Source organism: Triturus cristatus, chromosome 9 (genome assembly GCF_964204655.1).
Source record: "Triturus cristatus chromosome 9, aTriCri1.1, whole genome shotgun sequence".
NCBI lineage: Eukaryota > Metazoa > Chordata > Amphibia > Caudata > Salamandridae > Triturus > Triturus cristatus.
In genome coordinates, this window is record NC_140592.1 from 731625384 (window position 1) to 731644803 (window position 19420).

The window sequence follows — 19420 nt, forward strand, 5'->3', positions numbered from 1 at the left end:
CAGGATACAACATATGGCCCGAGAGACAATTGAGGGTGACCAAATGGTCCAAAAAGAGGTAAAAAGGTTTTCAGAAATGTGAGCATCAAATCAAATCGAGCAGTTGGGTCACAGCTTGCTTACTTGTGCATTCCCTACTCCACATCTTCTTTTGCTCACTGTGCTTAATCCTTGTCTAATTGGTGATGTCAATTTTTGTCTCGAGTCTGACATTTTAAATGTTCTACAGCTATAACAAACTATAAACTGCTTAGGTCTCAATCGTCTCCAGAATGTTACATGCTTTTCTACAGACTCTAAAACAGAGTACGAGGACAGATTCAGCGTATGGGATGTCTTCAGAACCGAGGATTGTGCTTCATTGGATGGACAGCTTCCAGAATGTTGAGTAAACACTGAAATGAATATAAAAATGGCACTCAAAGAACCTATTCAATCTCTATTATACCAAAGTGGTCACAAATGCCATATTTGGTAAACCATAAAGGGATACTACAGAACTTATACAGAACTGTGTTGAGTTAACCACAAAATGCATGCAGACAGTGGGTTATATCATACTGAGTTCGATCAGCCAAGAGAAACTGAATATATTAAGAAATGTTTTCAAAAGAATATATTTTAAATAATATACTCAATAAAACACGTTATAGGCATAGATGTTTTATCTCTTCCTTATGGAGCTGAATTTGCTATTGGTCTCTAGACCACTCAATTGGGGGGTGGAAGTCGCAGATGCTCCCGCTCATAGAAGAGTCCTTATTTAAATTATTTGCCTATCTTAGTTCATTCAAATCTTCATTTTGAGAATTTGGCCCTGGTCAAAAAAATGTTTGGTTGGATTAAATGTTTCCATGGTGTTGCTTTGCATACTAAATGACATGGACTGAATATCATTTTCTTTCATTCCTGTTCCATGGTTGGACTAACTCTGTCACCCTTTCTGACATTATTATTAGGGTGAAAAGGTGGCGATAACAAGATAAGCTTTTCTTGAGAGCTACTAATATTGAAAAAAACATTACAGCAGAAGCTTTGCACATTTTGTAGCCACAGCAACTATATTATCTGATCATCAGCTGGTACTCTGGTCTAGCTTTACACCACATTGCACTTCTAGTCACAAGACTTCACAAGCAGTAGTTGCTTTTCTCCTGATCTTGTGGATCTAAAACATCCTTGCAGAATCTTGAGGGCCCTTGGCTTAGGCTTAATCGTGCATATGAGTGTGCTGAGAGCACGGTAACAGCTTATTTATCCCTAAAAATTCTTCTGCCCTTAACACGACCACATCTATTTTCGCCTCCCTGAGGGAAATAAGGGATCCTGCTAGACTTGCTGACCTATTAATTTTCTACAAGAAATGTTATGTTATTACAGAATTCTTTGATGGAAAAAAGTCCCATCTCCTGTACTCTGGACAGTAGGAATGAAGAGTTACATCAGCTCTTGCTCATCCCCACCCTGCTTAACCCTATGGAGTTATCTGCATTTTGCCTTTTAAGTAAAGAGGATGTTTAGTAATTTGCTTCATAGCAGCAGAGCGCCTGGTTAATCTACAGACTTTGGATTAAAAATTATGCAGCCATGCAAATCTTAGTTCTGAAATTAAGAGAGAGTGTGCGTGTACCCAACCCTAACCCACCCCATCCCCGCTCTTACTTTTACACATTGGCTACTGCTCAAGAAATGTAATAGTCTTTAAAGACCTGTGCTGTGCCTGGATCATAAAACAGTTGACGCTAAGGAATACCCCATTCTTGACATGTTTTTCACTTGCACAAGTCAAGTCACTATCTAAGCTGTGCAGACCAACTTCTTTTGAGAGTCCCCAATGTCAAGCGTAAATTTCTAGGCGTAATGCGCTTTTTCAAGAGCAACAACAGTGAAACTGAACTCTCTCCCCCTTGTCCTATGTCAACAGTATAATGCTGTGGAGGACTGTCAGATATTTGTGAATTTTAACAGTTGTTTTTTTGTTGCAGTGCCAAGAAACCTATTAAGGTGAACAATGCAATTTATAAAACCCAACAACATAACATAAATACATCTTGGATTTTTATCACACACATCCATACATTGTTTGCCTACATGTTTAACTCCCTCAAGATAGTCCAACAAAAACCCACATCTACCATATCTGTTCCCGATCTCTACACAACTGCACAATAAAGGTCATCAAAACAGTAAGTGTTATTCAAAAGTCATTATGGGACATGGTTATCAAGAATTTCTAACAAGCTAGTTGATGTAACTGTTGTATTGCCCAACTCTTTTCCATGTTCACTTCTTAAGGTAGGAAACAATTAAATACATTGAATCCAAATGCATGTAGCCTCAACTAGAGGTAAAATATGTGCTACCACTTGAGGACTGGCTGAGGACATTCACAGCATGGAGAACAGTGAGTGAGCCCCACAGTTATATATTTCTGCTCTGGAAGAAGGGTACTAGAACACACTACGGTGGTATCTTGCAGATATATATATTTTTACATAAATTCTCATTGAAACATTTTATTGACTCTCTAGACATTGGGCGGTCATCTCCCTTTGTTAGTACAAAGAAGGCTGAGGTACGTGTTAGCTTCACTCCATTTTTTGCTTTGCCTGTGCAGCCCTTGCTCCTGAATACATGGCTTAGTGAAAGTCGGTGAGATATATTGTTGACTATTGTTTACTCTCTTTGTAAACATTTTCATATGTGGAATGCAGCTTTTCACTTTACTTGTACATGGAATCTGAACTTCCAGTATCACTAACTGATCACCTACAGAGAGTACATAATGCAGCTGTAAGATCAGTTTTTGGCCTGAGCAAAAAGAATTATGGTGTGCAATCCGAAGAGCTTTACACTGGTCGAGTTTGTTCACTAGCATCCTCTTCAAGATCAGTAGCCAGCCCTTTAAATGCCTTAAACCCTATCACTGCTCTATTTAGATTCAACTCTTCAGCCCTGTACCCATAACAAAGACTTCTTTGGAAGAAGTCAGGCCTTAATCACAGAACCAAAATCTTACGTTAATTACACAGGATTGCTCACTCCTTCTTGGTTATTGGAGTTTGGTTTGGAACACACTGCCGACTGATGCAAAACAGGCACCCTCTCTTACTAGCTATTACCTTTAGTTGTTTGGTTAGCAGGCTATTTAAAACCATAATCAAGGGATCCAGCTGGGGAATGTACTCTTTATGAATGCCATCAGTCAGTCAGTCTGAAGGGCAGCACAGCACATGGAACGTGGTAGGGGAACAGCTCCTACATGTGCCGTTCATACCACAACTTTCTTTTTGATGCCCTTAGAGTCTTTCTATCTTTTTCACGGATCCCTCAACGTCAAAGTGGAGCCTCGAAGTTAGAAGACATATATGCCACCCAGTTTTGGCCCCAATAAAGGTCCTTGGAACCTGCTGTGTGCCATCAATTTTGAGGAGAGTGCTCAACGTCAAGCTTCAGTGATATGCAGAAGCTCGCTACTGAAGAGGGTATTCATGTCAATGAGATTTAGTTCCTTGATTTTGAGAGGAACATGGCAAATTCCTCAAGTTTGCAAGGTCTGTGCAAAGCATAATACTGTAATCATTCACAGTGTCCTGGCTAGCATAAGCCACATACCACTGGAATATTCTTGCTAGCAATGCAGGGTCCATGCAAAGAAGGTCTTATGTAAAATGCTGAGTGACTCGACTAGAGCTGTGCATGACTAACAACCAGTGTACGGCACAGTGGGCAGCAGTTATCTGATCACTCTGACCGTCAGGTAATAAGGCTTTAGGGGGCTGGAGTGTCTGTAACTTTGTCACTAATTAATTAGACAGAACCAAATACAATGCTATTTGAGTAGATACAAATACGTCTGACACTTGGACCATAGGACTATGGTTCAGATATTTCATAATCCCCTTCAGTTTTTTGGGTGAAAAATCAGTATTTACCACACTATTATTATGCTTGTTATTGCTAATTACCACTTGTATTATACACAAATGAGAAACCCGATTGGCTATGGTTAATCGAGAGTCAAAGTTATACCAACATGTTTTACATATGCCACAAGCTAGGTGTGCCTGGTTCTTTCCGTCGGATGTCTGCTGGTCATACAAATGCGGGCCTAACAAAACGTCTATTTTAGTGGGGTTCATCTTTACACAGGTGGTCCTAATCTAATGATTAATGTCTGATAGACAGCTGAAGGGTCAGAGTCTGAACAGAAGGAGAGTGTTGGCCACAAGGTTAAAAAAAAAACACACTCTGACATGTGTATTTATCACTTTTGCTGGGATGACATGATTGGGATTGCTGCATGTGTGTCCTTGCAACCAGCCAGAGGGATTTTCACTTGGACTTACTCTCTCAAACAGTTACTGAACTATCCGGTTTTGAACTTGCAACTTCCAATGTCACACAGCATGTCAGGAGGCCGTGCTCTACATGGCTTGAAGATGCTGTGCCTCACTGCCCTTTTTATAAATAAATTGTTTAATCTCGTGTGAACTCTGCAATCTCTAAGTGCAGTTAAGTGCAGTGGCCGGGATTAACATTTTTACTATGCTTCTCATTAGCAAAAGGTAACTTCTGTTCACAAGGGCGATTACCCACACTAAACCCGCAATTAGTCTGGGATAGCTACAGTTTCCTCATTCAAGGCTAAGCAATGTACAGGAGGGCAAAACTATCCAGTAAAACAAGAAACACCCAGCGAAATTTTGTACGCAGAATGGATTCACTGTGAGTTTTGTGAAACTGTCTAGCTTCGCAAAGTTTGGTGGTTTTACAGTTTCAGGGGTGTTTCATCAACGTGTTTTGTAGTTCATGAGGGTTTGGGGGTTCCTGAACCACATGCTCTACAGAGAAATGACAAAGCTTTCATGAAATTTCATTTAACAGCCCGCCTCACCGCTCTTATCTGCACCAGCTGTCACTGCTGGTAGATAGCATTGTTCGGCTCCACGTAGTGTCGTCCGAACCGGAAAAGACCACTAAGTACTCTGATCACTAGGGTGGTAAACAAGGGCCCTGAAAGGGAAATACCCTGTCCCTCGAAATCAGTTTGCAGAGCATGGAGGATTGGTTTGTCAGCAAGGATTCTGTGGCTAGATGAACTCTCTACCAGATAAGGTGTTACTGAAGGTGATAACTTGTTCAGATTCCTTACCTTAGAATAGATACTCAAGCAATATCCCCCCGGAGGTATTTCTAAGGAAACAATTTCACACGAGGAAGTCCTGCAGGACAGAATGGGCAAAATCCCCATCTCTACGGACTTGACTGTCCAGACCGTAATGTTTAGTGAATGTGTGCAAAGAGGCTTACGTTGCTGCCTAGCAGATATCCAGGACCGGAACTCCGCAATCTAACGCAGTGATAGCAGCTTTAGCTCTGGGGAATGAGCATGCAAACCCTCAGGTGGTTGATTTTTGCCCAGTGCGTAGCAGATTTTGATGCAGAGCACGATCTATCGGGAGATGGACCGCTTCTGCATGCCCTGTCCTTTCTTCGCTTCGACATACACCACGAAGAGTTGGTCGTCCACCCTGAACTCTTCCCTGTGGTCAGCATAGAACAACAACGCTCTTTTTGGGTCCAAACGGTGAAGTCACTACTCTTCCTTAAAGGGTAGAGAGCGTAAAAAGTAGGCAGCGAGATGGTTTGGCCTATGTGAAATGGAGTAACCACTTTCAGAAGAAAGGAACCTCTCGTACGAAGCACCAGTTTGTCTGGGTAGATGGTAACATAAGGCCGCTTGGATGACAAGGCCGGAAGCTCACTGACCCTCAGGGCAGATGTTATTGCCACAAGAAAGGGTGCCTTGATGGTAAGAGGTCTGAGTGGACAATTGTGCAAAGGCTCAAAGTGAGCACACAAGGAAGGTGAGGACGAGAGTGAGATCCCACTGAGGCATAACTAAGGGAGTGGGAGGAAACATATGTTGCAAACCTTTTAAAAACCTATGTACAATAGGGTACTGGAAAAGGGAAGATTGGTCAGGCAACCGAAGAAAAGCAGAAATTGCAGATAAATATACTTTACCAGTGCCCAGAGCAGAGCCCTGCTAGACAAAGGAAAGAACAAACAAGATCTCCTGAGAAAGGGGGGCAGAAAGGAGATCAATGTGACTTTCTGATTACCATGCCACAAATTTAGCCTAATGGCAGGCGTAAACCGTGCTGGTAAAGGCATGCCTGGCTGCCAAGATAGCATTGCAGACTTCGAGGGTAAGGTCTGAGGCATCAACTGTTGCCGCTCAATCTCCACACAATAAAGCGGAGCATCGAACGGTTTGGGTGGAGAACCCTCCACTGCTACTGTGACAGAAGTTCCTCCTGAAGAGGCAGCCTGATCGGACGATCGATGGCCATGCTCAACAGTCTGGGATACCAGAATCTCTGTGCCCAGTTTGGATCCACAAGGATGATTTGGGCCTAATAGTTACTAATCTTCTTTAGAACTCTGGGCAAGGCTGGTATGGGAATAAAGACATACAGGAGGCTTGAGCTCCAATCAAGATGAAAAGCATCCCGAGAGAAAGCAGACTTTTAAACTCCAGAGCGCAGGACTGTTGACATTGCGCTAGCTCGGCGGTGGTGAACAGATCTAACCAAGGTTCTACCCACTGCTGAAAGAGACCTTGCACCACCTCTGGCTGGAGATGCCATTTGTGATCGGCTAGGCACCTTAGGCTGAGTTCGTCAATTCCGGCAATCAGAGAACCCACCAGATGTTGAACCCCCAGGGATATGCCCTGCTGTTCCAGCCATGTCTAGAGATGCAGAGCTTCTTGACAAAGGGTCCACGACCCTACACTGCCCTGGTTGTTGCAGTACCACATGGCGGTGATGTTGTCCATGAACACTTGCACTGACCTTTCCTGGATGGAGTGCAGAAAGGCTTTCAATGCCAATCGGATCACTCAGAGCTCGAACATGTTGATGAGGGGTCAATATTCCACCGGAGACCAGAGTCCTCTGATCTCCACATCTCCCAGATGGCCGCCCCATCCCAAGCACAATTTCTAAGCCACCACTGCAGGTCCTTTGCGGTTTCCTCCGAGATCTGGACCATGTCGGAGACATTCGTCTAATGCTGTGCCCACTGGAACTTTAGGTCCCACTGCAGACTCCGCACATGCCAAGGGACATGTGCCACAAGCAGGATACAGGAGGTCATGAAGCCCAGCAGCCTCAGAGTCATAGCCCGAATATCCTGGACTCAACATTCTGGAGGAAAGTGCACATGAAACAGAGCTTCTGAGAGGGACTCAGGTGTGACGTCGGCATTTGGTAGGGAACCCCTGCAAATGCAGGAGGTCTGCCGTATTCTGGAGATGGGAGATGACAGCGTGGGGCAAGCCTGTCTTCAACAGTCAGTTGTTGAGATGGGGGAAGATCGGCACCCCTGATCTCCACAGATGAGCTGAAACCATCGCCATCACCTTGGTGAACACCCAAGGGGCACTGGTGAGGCCAAAAGGAAGCACAGTGAACTCAAAATGCTCATGGCACATCGTGACCTGCAGGCAGGGCGGAAATGTGAAAATAGGCGTACCTCAAGTCCAACGCTACAATCTATTCTCTGGGGCAGACAGGACCTGAGCTAGAGAGAGTATCTTAAATTTCTCCTTCTTGAGGAAGAAATTGAGAGAGCGTAGGTCATAGATAGGACAAAGGCCTCTGTCCTTCTTGGGCACCAGAAAGTAGCGGGAATAGCAACCACAACCTACTTATGGAGCAGGTACTCTCTCTATGGCTCCTTTGGATACAAGAGCCATCACTTCCTGGCGGAGAAGAGATAAGCGGTCCTCAATCAGCCTGTCGTAAGTGGGTGGCAGGGAGGGAGGGGTAATCTCAAAGAGGAGGGAGTAGCCCATTCGGACAATCAGCAAAACCCACCTGTCTGATGTTATAGATTGCCAGCGGGGCAGGTGATGGCGAATCCTGCCATCGACTGAGTGCTCATGATGATTAGTGGACAGACTAGGAGGATTTGGAGGCTGCGGCAGTGGGTGCTTGGTGGACTGACCTGAAAGTTGGCCATCCGACGACCCACGGGGGCTGTAGGAACTGCGTCTGCAGGCAAACAGAGGCTGGATAGCTTGCGTCGGTGGCTGGGCGGGTAAAGACGCAGTTGCACTCCCCTTCCGTGGCCATGAAAGTAATGAAAGGCAGATTGAGGGTGATGAGGGGCCATAGAAAGGCCCAAGGACCTGGCCATAGCCTTGCTATCTTTAAAGCAATTCAGTGCAAAATCCGCCTGTCCCCGATGAGGAGTCATCAAAGAGCATGTCAATGAGTGAGGCTTGGACATCCCCAGTAAAGCCGTCGTCCTCAACCAGGCACGGCGCCACAGGACCACGGTCGACGAAACTGCTCTACCTAATAAGTTGGTAGTGTCAAGTACACAACGCATGGTGAACTTTGCTGCAGCCTTCCCAATGGCAATAGCCTAGGAGAGCATAGCCTGGGCCTCCTCCAGGACAGTTGGCAGCACTTGCGCAACCATATCTTACAGCGTGTGTGAATAGCGTCCCAAAAGGCACGCAGTGTTCACAGACCACAGTGCCAGGCTAGCGGAAGGAAATGTTTGTCCGGGGGTGCAGTAGGACATGCGCCAGAATTTAGGTGGGATGTGGAGGCTTGGACCAGCAAGCTCTCTTGGGTGGGGTGTTGGGTGAGGAAATTTGGGTCCCCTGGAGCTGGGCAGTGGCAAAAGGCAATCATCCTGTTCACAGGAGTCCCTGTGCTGGGCTTGAACCAAGTCCCAGGCATGACATCAGTAAGTGCCTCACTGAAAGGGAGAAGGGGTCCTAAAGGGGACACTCGTGGCTGAAGCACTTACGTCAAGACATTAGTCTCACCTAACACCAAGGGCAAGCTAAGGTTCAGGACTTCAGCTGCCCTCCACACAACCATCGCGAATGAAGCTCCCTACTTCGTAGCCATGGTAGGGGGGAGAAAGCATGCTAGTACCCAGAAAAGTATCCAGTCCACTGGCTGTACCCAGATCCTAAGCCCAGTCCAGTTTTTCTTTATAAGGCTGGTATTCTCCAGGGTCCAGCGACCCCTCCCAATCCTCCCCAAGTCCTAGCCCGTAAGAATAGGGCTCAGACTCCGGCCAGGAAGGCATGGCTCCAGTCAGCGCCAGGGTCAGACGATGCCCCTCCGGCTCTGTGTCAAAGTCGAGAGGAGATTTGGGAAGGCACTGTCGGTGGCCAACAGGAGTGTCTGCCTCGGGGAAGGTCAAGGTGGCACAAGCGGCACTGATCAATCTGTGGATCCTTGGAGCCCGACTGGAGCCAGAGGTGTGAATCCAGTAGGGGCCCTTCCTAAACCACTGGAGGGAACAGGCTGCTCAAAGAGGAGGTGCGATTTAACTAACTTCATTTGGGGCAAGTCTCGCCCATGCTTTTCTAATAAGGTATTGATGCAGTATATTCAATAAACAGATTTGAAAATAAAGAGGAGGTGCATGGCCTCATACAATTCTCTCAATTGGGTGGGGTTCGCTCCAGCTCCTGAAAACTCAGGGAGGCACGGAGCCGACCCAGACACTGGCTCAACCGCGGAGCCAGGCCTTGAGAGGCAACGTTCCCTCATTTCGTCGACCGATGGACAAGGCGAAGTCGAAGCACGCTTCTTCTTTTTGTGGGACTTGGACCTACCCAAATTTGCTTGATGACTTCGAATGCGACAACGACCTCAGGCTTCGCGACCGCTCCTGGGACCTCCTTCTCGACCGGGACCGGGAATGTTGTGGTGTTGCACGTCGAGCTGCCATTAGCTTGAGGGATTGCTCCCTCAAGGCCTTCGGCACATGGCGTGTCATTTGGGGGAGGCCTTCGGGTCATGGTCCCGCTCAAGGCACCAGAGGCAAACAAGGTGTAGTTCCGTCACCGACACTTGTTGGTGACAGGCACTGCAGGGCTTGAAGCCGGCCTTCTTCGATGACATCCCTGCCACACCAACAGGTAAACCTCAAAAAAGACTCAAAACATTAAAAAAAAACTAGCCAAACAGTGACCAAGGGGTAGCTCTTACCGGTTTTGCCCTGGCTGGCTCAGAAAGAAATGAACTGACGTCAGCGCACCAGAGTGGCACCTATAGACACCGCGAACGTCACTTCCAGCGCGGACGACGCCAACAATGTCACGTGGAGCCGAACTACACCACCTACCGGCACGCAGGGGTACTACTCACGAAAAATGTCCAGATCCAGTCAAACGCCTGGGGATTATTCTATGGTAAGGAATCTGCGGCTAGCGGTCTCTATCAGAAAGAATTCCAAGAATCTAGCAAGACGTAGACTGGGCAGCTTTACTGGGAGTGGCTGAGGACAGAGGGACGGCCCCAGACTAGAAATACCTAGGCTGCCCACTGAGATGTACAGTCTTGCAGCCAGAGGCATCTCACCAGGACCACTTTTTTCAAACGGTGAGATGGTGTGTTTCCAATTGCATCCACCAGCTTTGGTCTTATGGAGCATTGAGAGGTTTTTTACCTTCACAACCCCAGTAAGGGGTCTGGGTCTGTTGGACAGACCAGTTTGATTTGATTCCAGAATATTGGGGAACATCTCTGTAGTCCATATAGTTGCAAAGCTATAAATAGATTTAGTTGTGATTGGTCCCCAACTAGAAAGTCCAGTTCCTAATGGGAATTGGTGAAGCCTTGGGGACCCAGGGTGACTAACATCCCACCAGAAAATGTTGAAAAGGTCTGTAGTTTATAAGATAGGGGCTCCTAGAGACAGGTGCCCCCACCCCCGCCATGGATTTTATGGTCTGCTGATGCACCATCACACCTGCTCTCTTTGCAAAAACAAAAAACAGACTATTTGGTACTTTAAATGATTTGAAGACCTTCTCAAATATTTAGTTATTGGAGTCTAGTAACGAGAATCTTGGTAACCACAACTTGGGCAGGAGACTGAAAGAACCCACCGAATATAAATGGGTTGTACAGCTCTCATTTGGTGGTGGTTTTAGTGTAAGGATTTTTAATATGTTAGTTGACTAGAAATACAGCAGCTGGTCCTTCCGCTCACTGAATTATAAAGCCTTGCAGTCACAGTCATTAAAACAGAGGGAGACACATTACATAGCAAGGCCACTATATCATGTCCTTTTCCATTGACTGGAATTTCAAAGACTATTTGGAAACACTGAATGAAAACCTCCCACAAGTACTGAAGTCCCTCAAAGTGAACAGAAAGATGGATCAGTCTAGCCGGCCTATGTTAAAGCACATCTAGTGTCAAATACATAAATATTGTAAAGGCAGTAGGGGTTGTATCTTCAGTTGGCTCCTTCTGGTTTTCTTTATGCAAAATATTTCCAACAGCTCTTTCCTTGTCTGTAAATAAAAATTGTAATCTTCCTTGATGATCTGACAATGGCTGGCCATTGTGATTATGGTGTGATGATCTGTGTCATGGTATATCCAAGTATCTAACCCCTACCGGCTCCTAGAGTAACCTTTGGCTGCTAGACTTCATTAGCCCTAGACAGACCTGTGTCAAAGAGAAGGTACCTTGGTTATCCAGTCGAAGTACAATAGTGCTGAAGGCCCTGGGTCACTACTGTTAAATGACAGAGGCAGACTGGATCCTGACCAGTAAACACTGAATGTGGCAGGTCCTCACACCAGTCAATAAGCCACAGAGATCCCAGGCTCTCGTGCACAGATGCTATCTCAAACAGCCACAAAGACAGCAGGTTTTGAACCTCTGCTCTGCCCCATCCAACCAACCAAACAATTCAATGTTACCAACGTGTAGCACTTACAAACTCTCCCAGTGTCACTGACCTCCCAGGCCATGGCTCTACCCTCACCCCACCCACCCCCAGGCAGATAGCACACATGCTTTCAATCTGCTCACCGACCCACAGTGGTGGGTCAGAGTTCAAGATTGCCACTTTGCCACTCCCATCCACTCTCAATTCGTCTATTACCTCCACGCTGCTCCAATGAAGGGCTCTGTTGAAATCTTCTACAGTCAGTTTTCGTCTTTTAGCGTGTTTTACAAACTGAGAGCTGTTCTGTTGCAGCAAAAACAAAATATATAGAGTTAGTCACAGTGCACATTGAATTCTGTATATCGCACACAGAGTTGTAGACTGGAGTCAGGTCACTTCAATATTATTAGGGCACATGTACAATATCGAAAATACATTTCTAGAGATATGTACCAGGGACAACCATCCTGCTCCGCTCTGATCTTCCAGACCTCTTACTGCTATTAGATGACTATTCCCAGGCAACAGTAAACCCCTGCAATATGTTACATGGGGGAGCACTGATTCACAGGGCTAACCTCATTCCACACAGAACCATAACAAAACACTGGTAAAGCCACAAGGTCTGGCTTTGGCAAGCTGGTGTGATGGTTATCTACTGATTTATTTAGTTTTTATTGCAAGCAAGCCTCAAAAATAACAAGAAGAAAAAAAACAAAAGCAGCTGTTGCCTAAACATGAAGGCTTCATGTATGCAATACCGTTCCTTACATTTAAAAATGAAAGAACCATTCTTATCATTTTAATAGTATAAATACATGGGTTTTCTAGCAGACAGGTGTACTTAGAATAGGTGTAGAAACCCTTTTTAATTTTACTACACATCATAGGACAATATGATTTTTTCCCCAAAAATAGGTGCTATTGGCTTTTAATTACTGTAACCAGAAGCCCTGGTTTAAACACACAAGAATGACTTAACAAGCATTGGCATAGCCAATAGGTCTCGCCTTTGGGACCTTATAAGTGTTTAGCCATGCAACAGTTGATGTTGTTGCACCAAGGATATTGTGCTGCATAACTAAATACTATAAGGTCCCAAAAGCGAGACCTATTGGCTATGCCAGTGCTTGTTTTAATGTGTCTTCGTCAGTTGAAGACCAACTACTCCCCCCCCCCCCCCCGAATTTTAAAACAATCTCAATCTGCGTACCTCACTCAGTATACATTTCATGAAACGGCTGACAGTAGAGTGTTCACAGTGGTTAAACCCCGTACATGATATATACATCGCTTCTTCCCAGAATAGGAAGATATGGCTCTGGGCTTAAAGTGGGGCATTTCCTGCCAGTGCTCAGCACCGACAATAACTAGACTCGGACATTAAAACAGGACCAGATTGGGCTCTGTATTTATATTCTTTTCTGAAACAGTGACTCTTTCTCGACAATGTGTGCAGAATTTCTTCTGAATATAATTCAGCACACATGCATTCCTAGCTAGATTACACAGGGATTACTTCTTGCTGCATGGTGTATGTGTCCCTATTTCCCAAGAACATTTTCTTTTCTCAGATCTTTCTGTGGTTCTTTTTTCTATCCCTCCCCCCCCCCCCACCCCCCATTTTAAAACAATCTCGGAAGACCTGCGCCCTTTTAGGATCAGTCAGTAGTGATGGATGTCAACGAATTCTGCGTACCTCACTCAGAGAGAGAAAACTTGCTTGTCCAAATTGTGATTTTTCAGGTCTCTGGTAGAGAGGTAATGTGAGTGGCGTTTGTCTTCCTGCAGTATATATTTCATGAAACAGCTCAAAGCAGAGTGTTCATGGGGGGTTAAACCCTGTACATGATATATACATCGCTTCTTCCCAGAATAGGAAGATATGGCCCTGGGCTTAAAGTGGGCCGTGTCCTGCCAGTGCTCAGCACCGACAATAACTAGACAAGAGCATTTTCTTTTCTCAGATCTTCCTGCAGTTCTTTTTTCTGGCCTCATGTGGCTCTTGTGAAGCGCCTACTGTGAACTGAGTGCCCTTAGGCGCTTGGGCGTGCTCCAGGTAGGGGTAGCTGCTCCTGATGGGGTATGATTGACAGATTTGGAGTTGAAGCTAAAGGCTGTGCGGGTTTCTCATACTTCTCGTCAGTGGCTCATAAAGATGTTTGGACTACATGCCCATTCAATTAGTGTTGTCTCTGCAAAGGGGCACAGATTGAAAATCGTACATGTGCCAATTGTGCTTAGGATTCAATGGTAAAGAGTGTTCAGGAGGTACATAGCTGTTGAAAATATTGACACAACTAGGGAGAAGAAAAATGTAGCGTTTACGTATGTTTGTACGTGTGAGGTGGGGATGGCGGAGTCGAGGAGGCGAAACTAAGAGCACGCAGAAGGAGTGAATGAAAAGACACCTACGGAGGATAAGCAAGGCCACGCTAATTACCAACAGATGCCCCTGCGCGCCGCTGCTCTCAGGAGCCTGTAACTTAAAATGCAGGAAAATCTTGGAAGCATTTAGGACAGGCAAGGCAAATGTAAACAAGCGCGGCCGCGAGGCCACGCTAATTACAAACAGATGGCCCCTGCTGCTCGCTCCCGCAAGGTGGATGCCGTGGCATGCACGAGTTTCTAAAAAGTGCAGACCGATTCCAAAAGGTCATCTCCTAGAGCAGCGCATGTGTGCTGCACTAGACTCGACCTAAAAAATAAAATAGGGATAAAGAGTTAAGTCGGATGGCAAATTAACTCAACAGACTCTTATGTCGGTCGGGAATTGGCTAGCACAAGTGACCTCCCTTTAGGGTTCTCAGTTAATGGATGTTCTTTCACAATCCGAGCTTCCATCTTTTATTTAGCTACAATAATATTTACATTTTATTAGACCCCAGTTTTTCTGAAACCTCCATTTATGCCATACCATTGCCCCTTCTCGGAGTGCTTTGGAGGACTTTTACTTTGCAGACTTCAACACTCTGGGAGATATACAAAGCATGGTAGGCACTTTGGGCCAAAAAGATGTCCCAAGTCTATATGTCACAGGTCACTATTTTTCTTTTTTTTTGTTTTTAATTCTGCACAAGGCATAGGAGTTACAGTCGGGGACATTTCAGAAGAAGATTGGAGGGGTGACTTTCATGTTCCCCAGGGAAGTTGCCGTTTCCACCCAATACAGTTTTATACAATTCAGGGTTTTAACGCTGGAAAATGGGAAGACATTTGTCCCCTCCATGCTTGAGGTGTCAGGAGGAAAATTAACATTTTACCTCCTGTAGAACCCTTCACTATTAGGTCTAGCCAGGAGACTGCTTTAGCTGTCTAAACAGCCTTATGCTTTCCAAAAAAAAAAAATCACAAATAATACATACATAACTGGGCTTACGGTCTGCTCTCTGCGTTAATTGGTCTGTACAAGTGTCATTCGCATTTTGCTTTCACAAACTACAGCACATATCATGAGTCAATCGATCAGCCCACCTCATCAAACAACACTATTAAACATTCAATAGCATCAGGAGAACACAAATACATTAAACAACATATGAACAATACATCTCTGCTTCACTGTGTACACAAGAAAGATAATGCAGCATGACAGCATGGCATTTGGGATACAATGACTCCCCCTTTCGAAAAAAAAGGGTATGTCAAAATAGTGGTCACACAGCACACCTTGAACAAAACAAAACAGGAGCTAGACAGCAACCAAACGACAGGCACGAAGAAAGACTCACACTCAGAAATGTGCAGAACACAGCAGTAGCGTGTAATGTTAATAATTGAGTGCATAGGTGTAGCAAATAAAAATGGTCTGACAACATCGGGCACACAAGAGCAGAAGTAAAACACAATGAACGTATTTGGGGAATGGTATTATAGTGGAAGAAATCAAACATGGATCACCACTGCCAATCTATCAAAAAAGTGACTCCTCACGTTCAATAACTACGATGTTTGGATCTCCCAAAACATGAATACTCACCACAACCTCTTCAACCCATATGTGCAAACACTAGGTGACTTCATAAACACAACTGATCTAGCTTTCCTTCAATGCCCTGCAAATCTAGACAAAAATGAATGCAGTTCATCGATTGACCATACCAAAGAATATTAGAAATTCAAAGCTAGGGGCATGATCCTGAATCCGATCCCCTACCCCACACAGATCCCATGGCCATCTTGTGCTACTTCGACTGAGGCAGTGGCGGGGGTGATTTGACAGATCCAGAGAGGAGGAGTGTGGCAACTTGACTCGCAGCCCATAGCTGTATTACGCGTTCCCATGGAGGTTCTGTGCACTCATACTGAGAAGAAGACGATAGAACAACCGGAAGTGGACCCCCATGCATGGCTGCCATTCCTCATATTGTATTTGAAGTCTGGCCTGGCTCCAGTCTTCATCAGCTGGGAGAGTTTGTCCTCATTTTGGAACCTTTAGAATCATCTACTGTTTAGCATCAGCAAAAAGAGAAAATCCTTTTTTTTGCAAATGCTAAGGGGAGCGGGGGGGGGGGGGGGAAATCGCAGTGATGTCTACGCCCGTATGTGTCACCACACAGGCTTACATATGCGTCACGTTAGAGCTGTGTAGTGTGATGTCCACATGAACATGCGTCACCACACATGTACATGCAAAAAGCAGGTAGGCAGCTATATTTTTTTTAATAGCAGGACTCGAAAAATCCACTTGCTCTCTCGCAATTGCAAGAAACATTTTATCAGGTCGAACTATTTTTAGCACCTACTAGTCCCATCTGGCGAGGAAGCTCAGGCTGGAAAGGAACAGGTGTTCTGTTCACTCAGAAAGTGAATGATCCTGTTTTTATCTTGACACATTTGCTGTCCATTCAAGGAAAGAGGTAAAATGTCAGTTTGTCTTTTAACCCCTTCGCCGCGGGGGTAATTCCCCCACGGCACGGGGGGGGGGGGGGGCGGGGGGGGGGGGACTCGGCGCGGCGCCGCAGTGCTCGTGACGAGCCCAGCTCGTCATGAGGCACAATGGAGCTGTGCTCATGACGAGCTGAGCTCGTCACGACCCTGCCCACTGATTGATTCTCCCACACAGGCGGGAATCAATCGCGCGGGGTACGGGCTGCAGCCGTTATGACGAGCCCAGCTCGTCATGAGCACGCAAGCGGTTAACTAATTGCTGCATGGAAAATTATGTTTATTGTTCTCTCTTACTAGTTAGAGAAAAATAACTAACATCTTCAAAGAGCTCACTTGACAAAAACCTCTAACGCATAACATTTAAATGAATAGCCTGTAAAATAATATTACAAATATTTCAAAATATGTCAGAATTACAAAGACACATGTTTTTGTAATTGAGAAGTGTAATACAAACAGAGTTAAATAGGAGCAAAAAAAACCAGAACACTTTACTTGGTATTGTGCAAGTGACACACATTTGCAGAAACTCTTTTTCAAAACACTATTGTTTGAATACTATAAAGTTCTATCAATAAAGCTGCATGTCAGTGGAAAAGTGTGTGGTCATTTCAATGTAAAATTTGCTGATTACAAATGACAGTGTGCTACCACTTTATGCTTTAGTTATGATTTATTAAAAGTTTTTAAACATGATTTGAGAAACATTCCTGCCCTGATGAAAATGCTGTTAATGATCTAGGAGGCAAGTCAGTGGTCAGGTGTATCCTGTATGTGGCTAGAATTGTATTATATTTGAAAAGAAGGTTTAGTCTATTAAATCAAACATAAGAGTTTTTTTAACAGCAGACATGCTAAATTTGCACATTTGAAGGTGCTCTCGTGATATAATGAAGAAAATGGCGGCTCAACAAATTAAATCTTTTACCCACGATCACATCGTGTGAAAGCAGTTTATGGGTCAAGAGCATTAGAAATAGGTCAAGTAGATTATTTACGTCACTAGACGTGCGGGTCTAGTAACATTTTTATGATTTTTCGAGGTCTGAATAGGTTATACCCAGATGGCAGTGGTGAATTAAAAAAAAAAAAAAAAAAAAAAGGAGCATACCAGCAAATTGCATCTGCCAGGCCCTAAAAAAAAAAAGAGGTAGGGGGGATTCAGTATTTTTAATAAGAAATATATAAAGGGGAGTAGCGGGAAAGCAATGGTGGAGAGGGTAGAAAAGATAACAAGCATTGGCATAGGCAATAGGTCTCGCCTTTGGGACCTTATAAGTGTTTAGTTATCCAGCACAATATCCTTGGTGCAACAACATCAGGTGTTGCATGGCTAAACACTTATAAGGTCCCAAAGGCGAGACCTATTGGCTATGCCAATGCTTGTTTTGAGTGAGTGGCTCGTGCAGGTATGCCACTGTGAGGTAGAGATGCGTTGAGTGCTTTTACAGGAGCCCCTGTGACATTGCGCCTCTTCAAAATGTATCTTGGGTCTGGTGTAATACTTCTAGCCCCTATTCCCGTCTTCTCGCACCCAATGTATCCTTAAATGTCCCATGTACAGCCGGGGTTGACACTCCTATTACCCCTGCCCTCCAGTGACACTTTACCTGTCACGGGTGGTGGTGGAAGTGGTGGTGGACGTGGTGGTGGATGTGGTGTTGGACGTGGACGTGGTGGTGGACGTGGACTTGGTGGTGGTGGATATGGTGGTGGCCTTGTTGGTGGTGGATGTGGTGGGGGTGGTGGACGTGGTGGTGGAGGGCATATTGGTGGTGGACATGGTGGTGGTGGTGGACGTGGTGGTGGACGTGGTGGTGGTGGTGGACATGGTGGTGGTGGTGGACATGGTGGTGGTGGTGTACGTGGAGGTGGATATGGTGGTGGTGGATGTGGTGGACGTTGTGGTGGTGGACATGCTGGTGGTGGTGGTAAACGTGGTGGTGGATGTGGTGGGGACGTGGTGGTGGTGGACATGGTGGATGTGGTGGTGGACGTGGTGGTGGTGGACGTGGTGGTGGTGGACGTGGTGGTGGAGGACGTGGTGGTGGAGGACGTGGTGCTGGATGTGGTGGACGTGGTGGTGGTGGACGTGGTGGTGGTGGACGTGGTGTTGGTGGCCATGGTGTTGGTGGCCATGGTGTTGGTGGACATGGTGGTGGTGGACGTGGTGGTGGTGGACGTGGTGGTGGTGGACGTGGTGGTGGATGACGTGGTAGTGGTGGACGTGGTGGACCTGGTGGTGGAGGACCTGGTGGTGGTGGACGTGGTGGTGGTGGACGTGGTGGTGGTGGTGGACGTGGTGGATGTGGTGGTGGTGGACGTGGTGGATGTGGTGGTGGACGTGGTGGTGGTGGACGTGGTGGATGTGGTGGTGGACGTGGTGGTGGTGGACGTGGTGGTGGTAGAAGTGGTGGACGTGGTGGTGGATGTCATGGAGGTGGTGTGGGACGTGGTGGAGGATGTCGTGGAGGTGGTGTGGGACATGGTGGTGGGGGACGTGGTGGTGGTGGACATGGTGGTGGTGGACGTGGTGGTGGTGGACGTGGTGGTGGTGGACGTGGTGGTGGTGGACGTGGTGGTGGTGGACGTGGTGGTGGTGGACGTGGTGGTGGTGGACCTGGTGATGGTGGTGGACATGGTGATGGACGTGGTGATGGTGATGGACGTGGTGGTGGTGATGGACGTGGTGGTGGTGATGGACGTGGTGGTGGTGGACGTGGATGTGGTGGTGGACGTGGATGTGGTGGTGGACGTCGACATGGTGGTGGTGGACGTGGTGGTGGTGGACGTGGTGGT

General features: G+C 46.0%; 1 protein-coding gene across 5 annotated transcripts in view; it reads right to left on the bottom strand.

Moving 5' to 3' along the window:
* TAF6L (TATA-box binding protein associated factor 6 like) overlaps positions 1-19420 on the bottom strand; it is a 140675-nt gene that overhangs the window by 48623 nt on the left and 72632 nt on the right. For all 5 annotated transcript variants that reach the window (XM_085625948.1, XM_085625949.1, XM_085625950.1 and 2 more), the window contains one exon: positions 11948-12034. In XM_085625948.1, the coding sequence (XP_085482074.1) occupies positions 11948-12034 (87 nt within the window). The remainder of the gene's footprint in view (positions 1-11947; positions 12035-19420) is intronic.